The following is a 17,507-nucleotide window of genomic DNA, read 5'->3' as shown; positions in this document are numbered from 1 at the left end:
TGTGAGACTGGAAGGAGAGAGTGGAGTCCAGAATAACACCCTGGTTGCGCACCTCAGTAGATGGGGAAATGGAGCAGCCATCCAGGGCCAGGTCTCAAATTTTCCTGAGCAGTGGTGCAGGGGCTACCACCATGAGTTCTGTCTTATTACTGTTGAGTTTGAGTAGGTTTATGGTCATCCAAGATTTGAGTTCCTGCAGACAGTTGACAAGTTGTATGGGTGGGAGATGGAAGGAGGGGTTTGTGCTGATATAAAGCTGGGTGTCATCGGCATATCGGTGGAAGTTGAGTCCATTTTTACGGATAATATGACCCAGGGGTAACATGTAGATGGTGAACAGCAGAGGACCAAGCACAGGGCCCTGGGGCACGCCATGGTTGGCGGGTGCTGGATTAGAGTTGGAGCCATGGTAATGAGGCCATTGTTGCCAGCGAGCAGGAGGTCATTAGTGATTTTAATGAGGGCGGTCTCAGTGCTATGGTGGGTTCTGAAACCAGATTGGAGAGGTTCAAAGAGCTCATGGTGGGACATGTGTTATTGAAGCTGGGCAGCCACTGCTCTTTCCAGGATTTTGCTGATGAAAGGGAGGTTTGAGATCGAACGATAGTTGTTAGGGTCGTCAGGGTCGGAGCCTGGTTTTTTGAGAGTGGGGATGAATGCTGCCATTTTGAAGCTGGATGGTACCACACCAGAGGCAAGAGATGCATTTATGATGTTTTCCACTGGATGACGGAGAATGGTAGAACAGGCCTTGACCAGGGTGGTGGGCATTGGGTCAAGACTGCTGGTTGATGTTTTAGCTGAGGTGACCAGTTTTTCTACTTTGTCGGCATCTACTGGAGAGAAGGCGGATAGGCAGCACCGAGGTGAGCAGGCAGCTGACTGGTGAAGGTCATGCTGGGACAGTGTGGGGCAGGGGGAGAGCCCAGGAAACTGGAGCTGCCGATGGATGGTGTCCACCTTCTGCTGGAAGAAATCCAGGAACCTGGAGAGGAGGTCAGCTGCATCTGAGGGTTTAGCAGCATCAGGAGGGTGAAGAAGACGGTTGATGGTGGAGAATAGCAATTTGAGGTGTTTTTGTTGGTTACTGATTAGTGTGGAGTAGTACCGTGTTTTTGCCTGTGAGAGGGCTTCTTTGTAGTTCGCGACGTGCTCTTTAAATGCTTCACGATGGACAGGTAGGCCTGATCTTCTGTATCGTCTCTCGAGCCTGCGACCTATGGTCTTCATCCTGCGGAGCTCAGGGGTGAACCAGGGGGCAGGACGAGAGAAAGACACGTAGCGTGTGGTGAGAGGAGCTACAAAGTCCAGGATGAGAGCGAAGGCACGGTTGTAATGTTCCACCATGTCATCAACTGTTTGGAAGGGGTGGTGGGTAGCGAGATTGGTCGCCAGGGAGTCAGATAAAGTGGAAGTTCACACCCGTTTGATGTTCCTGAAAGTGATGGGCCGTTTGGTGCACTGCTTTGGGAGACGCACAGGGACCAGGAATAGGACAGCGTGGTGGTCAGAGACAGCCAGGTCAGTGCACTGCAGGTTGAGGGGGGTTATGCCAGTACAGCACACCAGGTCCAGGGTGTGTCCTTTGTCATGTGTGGGGCCATGCACAAAATTGAAGCAGTCCAGCAATGATAAAAAGTCAGTCGCAAAAGAGCAATCATTGGAATCCACATGAATGTTAAAATCACCCAGCAGGATAGTAGACGGGGATGTCGGGCAAACAGTGGCAAGCAGTTCAGTGAGCAACTGGTAGAGGCTTAGGGGGGCGGTAGATAAGAACAACCTGTAGCTGTGCAGTCAACACTAAGTGAACACATTCAAAATGGATCTGTGTCCTTGTAAAGTTTCAGTACTTGAAATCACAGACTGTGAACGCCCAACCTCTCTCTGATGGCTGAGAGGGTCATCCCTTTGGCCTTCATCTGGACAACCTGCTGTCTCAGGGTTCACTCACCTTAGAGCAGCTTCCATTTAAAAAGTAACCAGGAGAGCTGCAGATAAATGGGGTGTGTCCAGCAATGAAGTCGATTTTCACCAGGTGCCGATTAACACCAATAACTGTGAGGAATCTGAAAGTGTTCTCTAATTTTGATCACGAGTCATTCAAAGCTGTGGCCTCTACACTTCTTGTTCATTTTTGAATCCTATAGAAGAAAACATTGTTGAAATCTTCTCCTCTGACACAGTGGTTACTGTTCGCTAATTTTGATCACTGTTATTTTTCACATAATAAAGGTTTTTGTTGAAGTGCCTTGGTCATTTAAAAAAACTTGCTAGGACAGCAGTGGTATAAACACAGCTGATATTCTATCAAATTCTGAACAATAACAAGTAACAATATTCCAGAATAAATCAAGTATTGAAACTTTGTTTTCTAATTTTGATCTCCAGTGTATGTCCTTGGTGATAACAAAGTTCATCTGAGGAAACTCTGCACAGTATTCCCAAACTGTCAGTGTGTCATGACAGAGAAAGCAATGCATTTTAAGGGGAAATTATGTGATTAGTCACAGCCTGTATCAAAGTGTACTGTAGGTGTGCCACGTGCCTGGCAAAGAATTCCCCCTTTACACATTGATCTGTGACAATTAAAAAGTTTAACAATAAAATAAAAAAAGAATGAGAGACAGAGGAAATGCAAAACAAACCAAAACACAAGACAGGGATGGAGAGCTAGGCTATAACAACACTTGCCTAAAAGGAAAAGAAAATGGGATGGATTTGGGAAGCTGATTCCAGGGGGTTGGGGCTAAAATCGATCACCTTTTGTTTTGCTGCTGGAGTGGAGAATGGATAAAAGGCTGACTTTAGTTGATCGAAGTGGTCCAGAAGTAGAATGAGGACCGAGGAGATTAGAAATGATAACTGGGTTCAAGGTCATGCAGTGCCCTATATGTAATCAACACAATCTTGTAGTTTTATTCCAAATTGTACAGGAAGCTAGTGGAGCAATAAAAAAACAGGTTTAAGGTGGAACCGACAGCTGATTTTAGTTAACAGTCTGACAGCTCAATTTTGAAACAACTGTAAACTATTTAGGGAAGCTTGACTAAGGCATGAGTAGAGGGAAGTGTAATAATCTAGACAGTAGGCTACGGCAGTAGACAGAGCGTGAATTAATAGTTAAAGATCAATAGAAGACAAAATGCATCTAATTCAGTTAAGAGACATCCAGTCCTTGGGGGTTGCTTAGCAATAATGGAGGGAGGAAGTTGATTCAGGTTCTTGTGTTTTCCGCAGGGAAATAGACCAGTGTATCATCAGCATACTGAATCACTGGATTACTTTAATCCTGAAGAAAACTTGAAAATGTGATGATTCTCAAGGAGGTTCTGGATTTTTAAGGGCTGTCTTTTTTTTCTGTAGTTTGCAAAAACAGATTTTTTTTTTTTAAGAGTTGAGTCATGACGAATAATGAAGCTCTCTGTATCCTGGCGCTGCTTCCATCTAAAACATACTATCTGCAGAGGATATGTTAATGATGAGATGTCCAAACCACTTGATTAAGTGTATTAAAGAAGGTTCACTGATAAGCATTAAAGGAGTGGACCTGACTCAGACTTTGTGTATATTGGCACACAGGTTAGTTATCGTTATATTGTCTATGTTGTATGTATTAATGTGTGTGATATCTTAAAATAACATTGACATTCCAGCTGACGGACGATGAAAGTGGAGATAATGCACTGGTGAACAATAGGCTCGCCTGCTCTGGGCTGTATTGACATTCCCTTCCCCTTATCAAGTTCCCATTCAAGGAACGTGAACATGTGTTCACATTTTTTCCAGCATGTTCTTTGGGTTGTTCGAAATGCAACTTGTGATATTTGGGGTCTTGTGTCAGGTGTGTGCCGTAAACCTGACCAGTTACAGCGAGCTGAAAGAGTAGCTGTGGGTCTCTAAAACGACATTTCCTGTTTATTTTAGTATTTCCTGGCTGGCGGCTGCACTCTGTTCTTTTGATCACAGCATCCCTTTTGCCAATTGTTTAATCTGTCAAACAAACGTGTATGCATGTATTAGAAATGAATCTGCAAGTACACAGTGAGATTCCCTTAAAGAGGAGCATACTTTTCCTTAGTTTCTATATACTGTATAACGTTACAAGTTCTTCAGTATGTTGACAAGAAAGTGCTTTTTTGGTTGCAAGGGGAAATTAGTTTAGCTTTTCCTGAAGAAGAAAGCAGGCCAACAACTGCTGAGTCTGTATGTGTTCACTCCACTTCAAGGATTCATTCAACAACAAAGCCCAATGTGCAGGTGGATTATGGGTAAAGCTAATGCTTAAAGACGAGACTGTTCCGTCTATAAAGGGCCGTGTCGAGGCTGTAAATATCATCATAACATAATGTTTGTCTTGTATTGATAGTCGGTCCTGGCTCGTCAGTCCATAGGGTGATGCACATAGGAGCTTCAAACGCCTGCTGGAATGTGTCCTGGTTTTTTTGGATTAAAGACCTTTATTTGTGATTTTTGACTGTAGAATACTGCATGCTGCAATGTTCCCTCACAAGCCACTGCTAGCTGCATTAAGCTACATGCTAACATTAGGTCAAGCTGTGATTTTAGTTGCTGATGTTGTTCATTTTCATGTCCGCTTGTATTGTGTTTGGTTTGTAAGACTTACTGGGGATTTATGAATGTAGAAAATAATACTATACACTCTGTTGCATTCAGTCTTCTGCATTAGTACTGAGACGGAGAATGGAGCAGTGGAGCGGAGAACCCGAAGTGCTGTCCAATAAGAGCAGACTGGGCTTTTCTGAAGGGGGTCTTAAAGAGTCAGGCGCTATAACAGTGTCTCTCAGACAGAGGGTGAATACAGGTGCAGCAGCCATAAGCAGTACGAGAAAAATAAAGTGTTTTGAACATTAAAGCATGTAAATATGTTCTTGCAGAAACACAAAATACATGTATGAACCTGAAAAAGAGTATGATAGGCTTTTTTTTTTTTTTTTTTACAAATTCTGCCAAATTCTTTTTAGTGCATGTCACTGTTGAATAAAAGGTGACTAATGTCAGACAATTTGCGATTACCGTGTACCTATCTACCACAAATGTGTCTTTTTATATCCAATATTTTAACTTCTGCACAATATTGTGTCCGAGATTCCCTGTTTTTAAAGTTTTTATTTTCTTTTATAGATATTTAATGTTACCTGACTCCACCAGATGTATTTATTCGCATGATTCACATTTGCTCAGCATTTCCATCTGGGAACTTTGGTTGGAGATCTTTTGATTGCTGATTGGATAAACCTGTCTATCACCAACATACGGGCCAAATTAACCAATCAGATCAACAAAGCATATCACGTACTAACAGCGTTGAGGCAAAGCTTAGAAAGTGAACAACATGTGGGTAAAGGATATTTTCCGTTTGTGTAACGTGAATTTACGGATCAAAGGCCCCATTTCAGGAGCCCGGTCCATATTCAACAGAAGAATCACAGAGAAAAAAGAGTTAGTGAGCAGCTTGCTCCATAGCTGCTCATCTCATCCATGGAAGCCTCCATGTTGTTTACACTTGGCAAACTTCTCCAAATGATCACTTCTTCTCTGTTTGTCAGGTTCAGGCTCAGGTGTGCAGCTCCCTGTCTGTTGCCCAGGCGCTGGCAGATGACGTGGACTGCCATGTGTTTCCCTTCAGGGAGTTCGGAAAAGGACGGATCAAGAAGCTACGTGTCAGCCCTGACGCATTCATACAGATCAGTCTTCAGCTGGCCTACTACAGGGTAACACTTATGTGACAGGCACACATTTAACACATGCATTGTATGTAGAGTGGAGGTGGTATAGTGGTACACAAGTATATTTTATATATGACTTTATAATCCAGAAACTTAATTGTGAAACCGTATGTAGCTGGAGCTGACTAACCAAGTCTGAAACACAAGGTGAAAATGAAATGACTTAGTTCAATATTGTCCAACATCAGCAAATCCCCATTAGAACTGAAATGGCATTATGAATATAGATGGTTGAGTGTCCAAGTGCGCACATTAGTTCAGTCCTAACAGTGGTGCTGGTTCATTAAAAACATGAGTAAGAGAGAGACACAATAGTGTCTGTCATGTTTGCAACTTTTTCTCTCCCCCCCCTTTCAGGATCGTGGTGGTTTCTGTCTGACTTACGAGGCATCAATGACCCGTCTGTTTAGGGAGGGCCGGACAGAAACTGTGCGATCCTGTTCCAACGAGAGCTGCGCCTTCGTCAAAGCTCTAGAGAGTGGAGAGGTATTGATGAATTTCACGATTCTAATCTCTTTCAAGCCTTAAAATTGAAAGCTCAAACTAATTTTTTTTCACTTAAAATGGCGGTCTAATATTGGCTTTGTCATAATATCCGTATTTCTGGTAAATCTAAAGTGAATAGATAATCTGTAAGTGATTGTGCATTGGTTTAACAGCCAGAGGAACAATGCAGGCATCTTTTCCGACTGGCTTCAGAGAGGCACCAGAACCTTTATCGAATGGCCATGACCGGAGCTGGAGTTGACAGACACCTCTTCTGTCTGTATGTGGTGTCCAAATACTTGGGGGTGGATTCCCCCTTCCTCAAAGAGGTAAGCTTTTGGTTTTGTTCAGTGTTACTATCTTAATCTTTTCTGATTGTCCCGATGATGTAGACAGAATTTGATGTGTGGTAGAATAGAATCACCTATTTCTCTTCTTCTCTCTCCCGCTTACATTCCAGGTTCTATCAGAGCCTTGGCGTCTCTCCACCAGTCAGACTCCAGTTCAGCAGATGGAGCTCTTTGACCTGAAGAACCATCCTGACTTCATATCTCTGGGCGGGGGATTTGGACCTGTGAGTGACACAATTTCCTGTAGTTGCAAATTTGTTTTGTTTTTTAAACTTAAATTTTTATTGAAATTTTTCATCTCCACATGTGGACAACAAGGTATACATATACAGTAGATCCATGAATTACATTCTGCGTGTGGAGCAGTTGGAAAAATCAGATACAACTGAGAAAAAAGAACACAAAAACAGAAAAAAAGAAGTAAAACAGTCGTGGCTACATGTGTCCATTGTTAAATTACACTGTATACAGATCCAAGAGAAAAAATATGAATAAGACAGATTTCAGGTATTCCCAACTGTGTCCCATCGGGTCCACTTCTCCCATTAAGTCACAAAAACATTTTCCTTCATTCTAAGTCTATATGTCATTCTCTCCATGTTATGGACTTCTCTAAGGATTTCTAGCCATTCATTCACAGCTGGTGGCTCGGTCTTATACCATCCTCTTGTTATTGTTTTTTTACATGTGACCAGTAATATTTTTATTAAATATCTGTCTTTGACCAGGACATATTGATTCAAGTTCCCAAGGTACATAACACCACATTCTTTAGGTATTTCATAACCCAGGATGTTCTTAATTATATTGTGTATGTTTTCCCAAAATGGATTAAGTTTCTGACATCCCCAGAAAATGTGTGTATGATTGGCTTCCCTTTCTCCACATAAACGCCAACATGAGTGCTGGGAGCCTGTTTGTTTACTTTTTAATTTGGGAGTGATGAAAAAACGGGTCAGGTTTTTCCACCCGAATTCCCGCCATATTCTCGAATTTGTGGTTGTGTGCTATGCTTCACACATACTCTGCCACTCCTCTACAGTAATGTTAATCTTCAATTCCTTCTCCCACTTCTCCTTAATGTACAGAGTGGAGACATCTTCTGAGTCTCTTAAGTTTCGGTACAGTACTGAAACTGCTTTCAGTTTGGTTCCATTGTATGTCCTGATCATTACATCAAGTACACCATTTAGATTTTTCACAGTTTGTATTTCCTTTATAAAATAGTCCCGTAGCTGTATAAATCTAAAATTATCTCTATTTTCAAGGCCATAGTCCGTTTTCAGCTCCTGGAAGCTCATTATGTGTCCATTCTTCATTAGTTTACACATTGCTGTGAGCCCTTTCCTACTCCAGTCCCTGAAGTTGTAGTCATTTACACCTGGCTTAAATCCGTCATCATAGGAAAACCAGCTTAACAATTTTATGTCCCTTTCTAATTTGTGTTGTCTGACAAAATCAAACCAAATAGACAGTGTGTGTAGAGTTGTTGGGTCTATCCATTCTTGTAGTGACTTCATTAGTTTTAGATTGCCAACCAGGGCCTGGGTTGGTGTATCTGCCACCACCTTTTCAATATCTTTCCACTTTGCATTATAGTCCTTGTCACACCACATAATTATTGGTCTTAATTGTGCTGCACGGTAATAATCTTTTAATTTTGGGAGTCCCATACCTCCTTTTTCTTTTCCCAATTGCAGCGTAGAGTATTTTATCCGTGGTCTTTTACCATTCCATATGGATCTGGAGATCATTTTATCCCAGATTTTGAACTTTTCCTGTGGAATCTTGATGGGTAGAGAGAGAAAGTAGTAAAGTAGTCTAGGGAAAATATTTATTTTAATTACTTCAATTCTTGAGTTAAGATCTAATAGCAAGGTTGTCCACCTTTCTATGTCTCTACTTATCTGGAGATGGATCTGATCGTAATTTGCTTTGTATAGGTCAGAGAGTCGTTTTGTTAGAGTTACACCAAGATATTTTATAGTTTTTGCGTGCCATTTTAATTGGTAGGTTTTCTTGATTTCTAGGGATGGGGTATAATTAAAGGTCAGAATCTGCGTCTTATTTACATTTATTTTGTATCCTGAGTGGATCCCAAACTCATCTATAAGGTGCATTATGCTTTCAGTTTGGTTCCATTGTATGTCCTGATCATTACATCAAGTACACCATTTAGATTTTTCACAGTTTGTATTTCCTTTATAAAATAGTCCCGTAGCTGTATAAATCTAAAATTATCTCTATTTTCAAGGCCATAGTCCGTTTTCAGCTCCTGGAAGCTCATTATGTGTCCATTCTTCATTAGTTTACACATTGCTGTGAGCCCTTTCCTACTCCAGTCCCTGAAGTTGTAGTCATTTACACCTGGCTTAAATCCGTCATCATAGGAAAACCAGCTTAACAATTTTATGTCCCTTTCTAATTTGTGTTGTCTGACAAAATCAAACCAAATAGACAGTGTGTGTAGAGTTGTTGGGTCTATCCATTCTTGTAGTGACTTCATTAGTTTTAGATTGCCAACCAGGGCCTGGGTTGGTGTATCTGCCACCACCTTTTCAATATCTTTCCACTTTGCATTATAGTCCTTGTCACACCACATAATTATTGGTCTTAATTGTGCTGCACGGTAATAATCTTTTAATTTTGGGAGTCCCATACCTCCTTTTTCTTTTCCCAATTGCAGCGTAGAGTATTTTATCCGTGGTCTTTTACCATTCCATATGGATCTGGAGATCATTTTATCCCAGATTTTGAACTTTTCCTGTGGAATCTTGATGGGTAGAGAGAGAAAGTAGTAAAGTAGTCTAGGGAAAATATTTATTTTAATTACTTCAATTCTTGAGTTAAGATCTAATAGCAAGGTTGTCCACCTTTCTATGTCTCTACTTATCTGGAGATGGATCTGATCGTAATTTGCTTTGTATAGGTCAGAGAGTCGTTTTGTTAGAGTTACACCAAGATATTTTATAGTTTTTGCGTGCCATTTTAATTGGTAGGTTTTCTTGATTTCTAGGGATGGGGTATAATTAAAGGTCAGAATCTGCGTCTTATTTACATTTATTTTGTATCCTGAGTGGATCCCAAACTCATCTATAAGGTGCATTAATTGAATAAAGTTTGTGTTGGGGCGGTCCAAATATATTAAAATATCATCCGCAAATAGACTTATTGTATGTTCCTGTCCTTTGATATTAATTCCTTTTACCTTCTCATTCTGTCTGATTGCCTGTGCTAACGGTTGTAGTTGCAAATTTAAATGGCAACATCCTGGATGCATTTTTTTCACACAGTCAGAAGCAAAGCACACATAATAGTATATTTGTAAAATGCATGATGTGTGAGGTATTGACACTTATCTTGTATTATCTCTGTGGTCATGTCAGGTTGCTGATGATGGCTATGGGGTTTCATACATCATTGTGGGGGAGGATATGATCAACTTCCACGTGTCGTCCAAATACTCCTGCGCTGACACTGTAAGTAATTCCTCTGTTGCTCTCATCAGTGTTTGGATACGGTATTGATCATTTTAGTATGTGGTACTAACATCCAACTTGAGTAATCAGATCACAAGTAGACAGCTCTCACAGAGGAACAAATTACAGAACATTACACAACTAACCCTCTGCATCACTAAATGCACTTCAATTTGAACTATATTCATTCCAGCTGGGATGATGAGACATGACAAAACAAAAAGACTTCCTTATTCTCATCTCAATCTGTAGCATCGTGGGATGTTTCCCTCAGGCCTGTATTTAGATGTCCTGTGTAAACATGCTAGGAAGAGACAAAACCTTTTATTAAATAACTTCTCTGCATTTGCACCGACCACCTCATTTACACAGAATTACTCATTCCGTAGGGTGACCAGACGTTCCCGGTTTCCGGGGACATTCCCCGTTTCAGTGGCCTGTCCTTTGACCAGAAGATCCAAAAACGGAATATAGAAAAAACAAACAAAAATGTTGACCAAACGACACGTTGCGTACCCTACGACTCGCAAAGGCTAAAGCCAGAACAAGCACCGCCAGCCCAGAGCTCAGGGCAGAAGGCCCATAATTCTGGTGATTTGTGTGGTGGTTATTTAGTTTCACGGTAGAATATTCTTTTCCCTTCACGAGAGGCAGCTACAGCTACGAGATTCTTTCATGGAATTCTTGCATCCATTCAGCCAGCTAGAGTACACACAGCAGAAACATCACTGCCTGCATAGGTGAACCAACGGTGTTCATGTGTTACTGTTTATCATCTGTGTTATATGTTATTAAAACCTTTGATTTATATGTGTATTTATTATTTATGATGTGTGTGATAAACAGATCAGTTTGTCTGTCAGCCAAAGCTATTGCTAACATTAGAATAGAATAGAAATACTTTATTGATCCCAACCTGGGAAATTGCAGTTATTATATACTACATATTATTAACAACTGTTAACAACCGCTCGGGACTTTTCCACTTAGAGACAGTTGGACAGGGTCATGTTTACCACTCTTGCATTATCTTTAAACAACATGCTGTAAGCATTTGGGAACTGAGGAGACTAGTTGCTGTAATTGGAGTGTAAGTGGAATGTTTTCCCATTTTCTGATCATGTTATGTCCCTGTTGCCAGTTAATCTTTCACCAGGTGTTTTCTTTTTGTTGTCACTGTCACAACTCTTTTGAAATGTGTTGTGGGCATATCATTTTCAGAAAAACAAATTTGATTTGTTGTTTTAACACATAATAATGCTAATGAGCATCTTATAAAGATTTTATAAGATTTTTACAAGTCAGACCTTGATGAACAAAGTATTCAAGTTCAAAATCTTTACTGGTGTACATTGTATAATGTGTTGAGAACAAAATGGTGTAACAACGGTCAATGGAAACCAAAATTATCAACTGACAGTCCTACATATTTTCCCTTTTCCCACACTCTTTTTAAAACATGGTTTTCTTCATTTTAGGACTCCCACAGGTTTGGAGCTCAGATAAGTAAAGCTCTCCAAGACCTCATGACCCTCCTCTCTGCTGACACCAAATCCTCCTCTTCCTCCAAAAGCACAGCCCTGCCTGAGGACAAGAAGCTCCTCTGAGTATGGCAGAAATCAGCTCACCACGTGGACAGATACTCTCCTCGAGACATGAGTGTACAAACCTTTAAGAAGCCATTATCTAGAACCTGTACATACCCCCTTATTTGACTGACCTTAAGACATTAAAAACGAAAAGAATTAAACTGACAATATTATTATATAACATTATTATGTTATATAATATTTCATTTAATATTGAAGAGAGATCCCAGCCTTATTCAAGAGGACGTGCTCTCTATTTCAGTCTCCCACCTTTTTAAGACAGAGCTTTAATGTAGCTTTTAGGCCCCATTCAGACAGAGAAAACGAGGCAGACTGAAGTTACAAGGAGCTCTCTCATGTTGGCCAGTTGATTTATAACACCGTTATCATCACACCGCTCCGAGGCAAAAAAGAAAAACACACCTGACACAAATGGCCTGAACAATACCAACATCTATATATAACTGTTCGGCATTAAACCTACGCTTTTGTATGGTTTCGTAATATTATGAGCCGTGTTCGTCATAGAGATAGAGAGAGAGAACGTGAGAATGCTAAAGGCTTCCGAGCGCTTCTTTCCCTGAGGATATAAAACCTGTGATGGTTGATTTTTTTTTTTTTTTTTTTTTTAAAGAAAGAGGGAGCAAATATCATTACTTAAGAAGAACGTCTCTCTGACACGAGGTTGAGAGCATTAAGAGACCCTAAATCTCAATCAGAGTGAACAGAAATGTCTTGAGTTTGTCTGCAGACCCAAGTGTCCATGGGAAATGATGCTGTGCAGCTCAAGTAGGGATGCAGATTTATAAAGTACCATAACTGCAACATTATTATACTCAGTTACAGTGACCCATGAAAACAGTTTTTTATGGTTGAACAAACACTTTATCATATATTTAAATTTGAAACCACTTTTTAAAGGGAAATATGTATAAAAAGTCTCTCTGTAGAAAATAATTGAAAATATATTTTTCAACATGGTAGATAAGCAAATGATCCCATCATACCTCAAATGGTTTTCATCCCACAGTACACAGGGGAAGTGGTGTTTCGCTGCAACCCAGTGCTCAACACACTCACATTAATGTTACATGTTCAAGGTAACAGAGTTCATGTTGTAGGTTATTGCTAAAAATCAGAAAAGTATGAGGGGAAAGGGGATGTAACAAGGCAGATTAAGAAGATAAATCTCCATGAAGGGAAAGAGTGGCTGACAGACCATGTGAGTTCTATTTCCATGTGTTGGGAGGATGGAAGGAAAGGAGGGGAAAATAGATTTTTTTTAACTTCCAATTGTCAGTTCAGTGGATTGATTTGATGTTTTAGGTCGAATGATTTAGATATAAATATGCTTCAGCTTGACACGGTTGTTTTACTGCTGTTAAATGAAGTGTTGGAGATGGTTGCTGTGTGCTATTGAGTTTCTTTGTTTTGTGATTATTTGTACTGTCACTGAAGCAGTTACTTCATTATGAAAACCTTTTTCAAACCTTTTTCTTTCTTTCTTGAATGTCACACCAGGAGTGCCCCCAGGGTCATGTGGTATTTGTGTTCCAGCATTCCAGTGGCTTGTTGTGTTTAGCTTAAGTGCCTTTCTGGGTTGACATTACTCCAAAAATGGACTGTTAACAAGAGATGGTCCTTCTCCTTCCTTTGTCTGCCCTATTTAGTCTGTGCATGCCAATATGTCGTGGGAAGAAGTGAAATCTGCAGTTGATATCCACAGGATAAGTTTGGGAACCCAGAAGGGAAAAGAAGCTCCTGCCAACTCTTAATATGGCAAAGACAAACAGCAACACTCTATTGGAAAGGTCAAAGGACATGATCCGGATTTAGATTTACAATGGTACATAAGTAAACATTCCACCAGTGGTACTTTGTGCCAGGGGAGGAGGTCAATAATGTCTTAGTGATACTCACACAATGACTCTTCCCTGGTTTGAAAGCTACTCTATGGCATTTAAGAAACACATGAGTGCCTGACTTCAAGTACTCACCCAGTGAAACCGTTTCAATGCAAGTTTTTAATCAATGCAACTGCTTTGGGAAAGTGTGTAACGTGCATTAACTCTGTCTTCTGTGTGTGTTAACAAGAATCTACTTCACTTAGTGATTGTTAGCATCATCAGGATAGGTTCTCATCTCCACTGGTGTAGTGGTAGAGCAAAATAGAGAGCAAATAACATATTTCACACACAGTCATTCCTGTTCCCCACTCCTAAAATGAACACACGTTTTATGGACCAATAGAAACATTGGCTACAATCTGTGTGGTTTTGTTAACCTTCCACTACATCTTTGCTCATATTTTCTAACTAACTTTACATCTCTTTATTAGAGAGAGACTTGTCAACGTCAGACCGCAGTGACTTTCGTGTGTGTCTCAGGTTGGACGTGTAGCAGCTCATTTCCCAAACTGCTGCCTGACAGAGCAGCTCTCTCACACAGTCAAAAGGCACTGATGTCACTTACGTAAAGGAATGGTAAAGACAGCTGCAGAAACACACTATAACAACTCTACCTCTCTCCACTCTAATTTTAGAAAAACAGTTCTTTCTTTTCTGTTATTTTTTTTCACATTATTATTAATTATATATATATGTATATTTTTTTTTATAAGAACAAGAAAGCATAAAGCCAGTTAAAGCCACCCTTTGACTCAGTTTACTCTGCTATGCCACATCTATTACTATGATCAAATAATATGGGATGTATTAGTGATGACATCAGTGGCCTCAGGCTTTCAACAGTGGACAATGAGCCTCTCACAAGAAAAAGCAGCAAAGCTAGCATTTAGCTGCAGTTTTACAGTGTGCCATGGTCAGGATTAAAGTTTAACATTATGTTTAGCACCGTCTTTAAATAGATATCGGGATACAGTTTATTGTTTATTTCTGTGTAATCTGTTACTTCTGTTTTTACTCTTGGTTAATAATGAGGCTTGAACATTGTTTTGGCATTGTTCATTGTATTTTCTTAAGTTACACTCCAAAAGATGTTCCCTTTATTCCTGTCAGTGGTTTTCATTCTAAAATGTCAGTGGTTTTCATTCTCAATTGTGGACTATGTGAATGCCTTTTATTGATGGTGATGGCATGTATGTGAAATAAAATTCTTAATGAACCTACAGTGCATGTGGTGTGTTCTTTATCAGTTATGTAACTGTCCAGCAAAAATGTATGGATGTAATAAGTACTGAGTAGGAAATACTTACTACTTACTTACATACTTACTTCACAGTTTTGTGATGTTACCAAAACTCAGTACAATAAAAATATATGTTTTGTCCTTTGCTCATGACCACTGGCACCCCGCGGCCCCGCCCAGTGCCCACGTGTCGTTTTAGGGTGCTACTCACTTGGCCCAGATGATCCGTGCCGTGCTTTAGCGGTATCCTCCCTCTTCCTCCACGGCACCGGCCTGCTTGTACTCACGTCACCTGAAATTATCCGAGCCTTGGCTTGACTGCTTGGTGCTTATATGTCATCACCCATTGGAGAATTAGTTTTTGAAAATTTCATCTGACCTAATCTGCAGTAAACACTCCACCTGCGCATCAGACTACCGCAAACTGTTTGGCTGCATCTTTTTAGATGTGAGTCGCGAGGAACAGTCATTTAGAAATCAATAGACAGGGCCGCCGTTAATGCTTGCGCTCGTGCTTGTACACGTGATACGTTAGTTTGTAGAATTTAAAGTAGGCAGACAGCAAAAATTAAAGGAAAATATGAAAGTGGTGCCCAGGAGGAGAAGAAAAAGGCTAAAGCCTTGTGTATTATGTATGTATGAACAATGTTGCAAAAACAATGCTGAAAAATAAGGACCTGAATTAGTAGTAGACTAGTGAGACACTGTTTAGGCGTGTTAAAGCCTGTTGCCTGCCTGTCCCAATATAGCCTTAGGCCCTTAAGCCTAAATTCTTTCTTTATGTGCAATGTTCTGAATACATTTTGGAAAAAGATAAATGTTCTGTAATGTCTGTATTGGTTAGCGCTGGTAGAAATGAACCCTTTGAGTTTAATGAACCTACAGTTGCTAAACAGATATGGACAAATATTGACACAAATGAATATGGACACTAAACAGCACTCCTATGGCATCTATTTTGATAATGATATTCATTGTTTCATATACAGCAAAAGTGAAGTGAAATTCCAGCGTAAAATCACCCCAGGGTCTTTGTCGGCAAATATGCTCATGAAACAAGCCATGGAGAAATTTCATAAGGAATTACTATGGGAGAGATCCGGGACGGACGCTAACAGTCGCTAACAGCCAAATGCAGCTAACAGTGATTAGCTCAGGGCAGTAGGGTGAAGGCATTAAAAACTTATTTTTTTAACCACTAATACTGCTGAAAATAACAGCAAACCTCTGCAGTAGCATGAGAAGAGTCTCTACACAGAAAACAAAGCACCAACAACTTAGTTAGTGAACCCAGAGTTTATTAAAAGAGTGTTTTAAAGACTAACCTACTGGCCCCTGTACCAGCTCCTCTCATAGTAAACAGACACGGTAACCCCTCTGCCTAAGCGTCTCGATTGGCTTTTCAATGTCCACATTCAAAACAATAAGCCATGGCGGCTGGAGGCTGAGTAGTTAGAGCAGTCGCCCCATGTAAATAGGCTGAAGGTCCTCGAGGCAGCGGCCACAGGTATGACTCATAAAAAATGGACATAGCTTCTCGGCCGGGGTCCGTTCTCGCAACTTGATCCAATAATTTTCGCCTCTGGGAGCTGCCATCTTGTCAGACTCTGAATAATTTCCTCTTACCAAAAAAGGGCATTGATGTGAATTTGGGGGGAGGGACATACGTCCATCTGGGTGACGGTTGCAGAATTAGCCACATTAGCTCACATTATGTGTTCCTAAACCATCTGTTGGTACAGTTGATCGAAGAGCAAACACCACCACACGAATGACCACAGTCCAGCTCCAGATGACGGAGTTAGCATGCTAATAATGCTAATCCTGACTAATACCCTCTGAGGAGAAGTAAGGGCCAGAGGATAGCTGTCACTCAAGAGACCACGCCCCTAATTATTCAAAAGCTTTAACCTCCAATTTAATAAAAACTAGCCTGGTACAAAAGAATTCATCCCCCTCGGTGTTGTCATGGAGATATGACCTAAACATATAGACTAGAATGTTTTTTTGTCCGACCTCTCCGACCTCTCTCACCCCATTTCCTGTCTGTCCTATCGAATAAAAAATTCTTGAAAACTGCCAAAAAAATAATCTTAAAACAAACAATAATCCACTGGTTTATCAGAGCACTGTCATCGAACCGCAATGGCAGCCTATGAAAAGGTTCTGGGTTGTAATCTTTCATTTTTGTTTCACAGCCAGGAAAGATACAAACACGAACCATTCTGTCTCTCTGCACTTCAAGATGCAGGCGAGTCGTCTTTACCCGTGCCTGCACTCACTGTGTGTCTTCGGGCAAAATCTACGTTAATCGTTCATACACGAAACAAATTGGAATGGAATTTTTGGGTTAAATGTGCGAAGTGAGTTGTAGGCCTATGTTGGTTTGTGCAGGGGCCTCATGCTTGGACTCTGCAGGGGGCCCTGGATAACTGAGTAACGCCACTGCTCATGACAGTTGACAGCTACATGTGTTCCTTTGGCAAGCACACCACATCCAGGGGTTTATGTCTTCAATGAAGTCTACTCTTGAAGTGTTTTGTGTCTGTTTTTAAAGCTGCATGAGCCAAAAGGCAGCCCGCTCACAGAACCCCCCACATAACGCCACTGGAGCTCGGAGAAGAGCGTGTGTATCAAAGGTTAGTCACAGTTGGGAGTGGTCCGCCTCCTGTCGAAGCTGAGTGAAGTCTTGAACTTTCCCCCGGC

General features: G+C 40.7%; 1 protein-coding gene across 1 annotated transcript in view; it reads left to right on the top strand.

Moving 5' to 3' along the window:
- Nucleotides 1-14,781, top strand: part of cpt1a2b (carnitine palmitoyltransferase 1A2b) — a 42,432-nt gene extending 27,651 nt beyond the window's left edge. The window contains exons 14-19 of the mRNA XM_083931852.1: nucleotides 5,571-5,735; nucleotides 6,108-6,236; nucleotides 6,410-6,565; nucleotides 6,697-6,810; nucleotides 9,973-10,065; nucleotides 11,544-14,781. Of these exons, the coding sequence (XP_083787978.1) occupies nucleotides 5,571-5,735; nucleotides 6,108-6,236; nucleotides 6,410-6,565; nucleotides 6,697-6,810; nucleotides 9,973-10,065; nucleotides 11,544-11,672 (786 nt within the window). The 3' untranslated portion in view covers nucleotides 11,673-14,781. The remainder of the gene's footprint in view (nucleotides 1-5,570; nucleotides 5,736-6,107; nucleotides 6,237-6,409; nucleotides 6,566-6,696; nucleotides 6,811-9,972; nucleotides 10,066-11,543) is intronic.
- Nucleotides 14,782-17,507: the final 2,726 nt, after the last annotated feature.

The sequence above is a fragment of the Echiichthys vipera genome (assembly GCF_963691815.1).
Source record: "Echiichthys vipera genome assembly, chromosome: 17".
Lineage (NCBI taxonomy): Eukaryota > Metazoa > Chordata > Actinopteri > Perciformes > Trachinidae > Echiichthys > Echiichthys vipera.
This window is presented reverse-complemented; position numbering and strand designations above follow the sequence as displayed.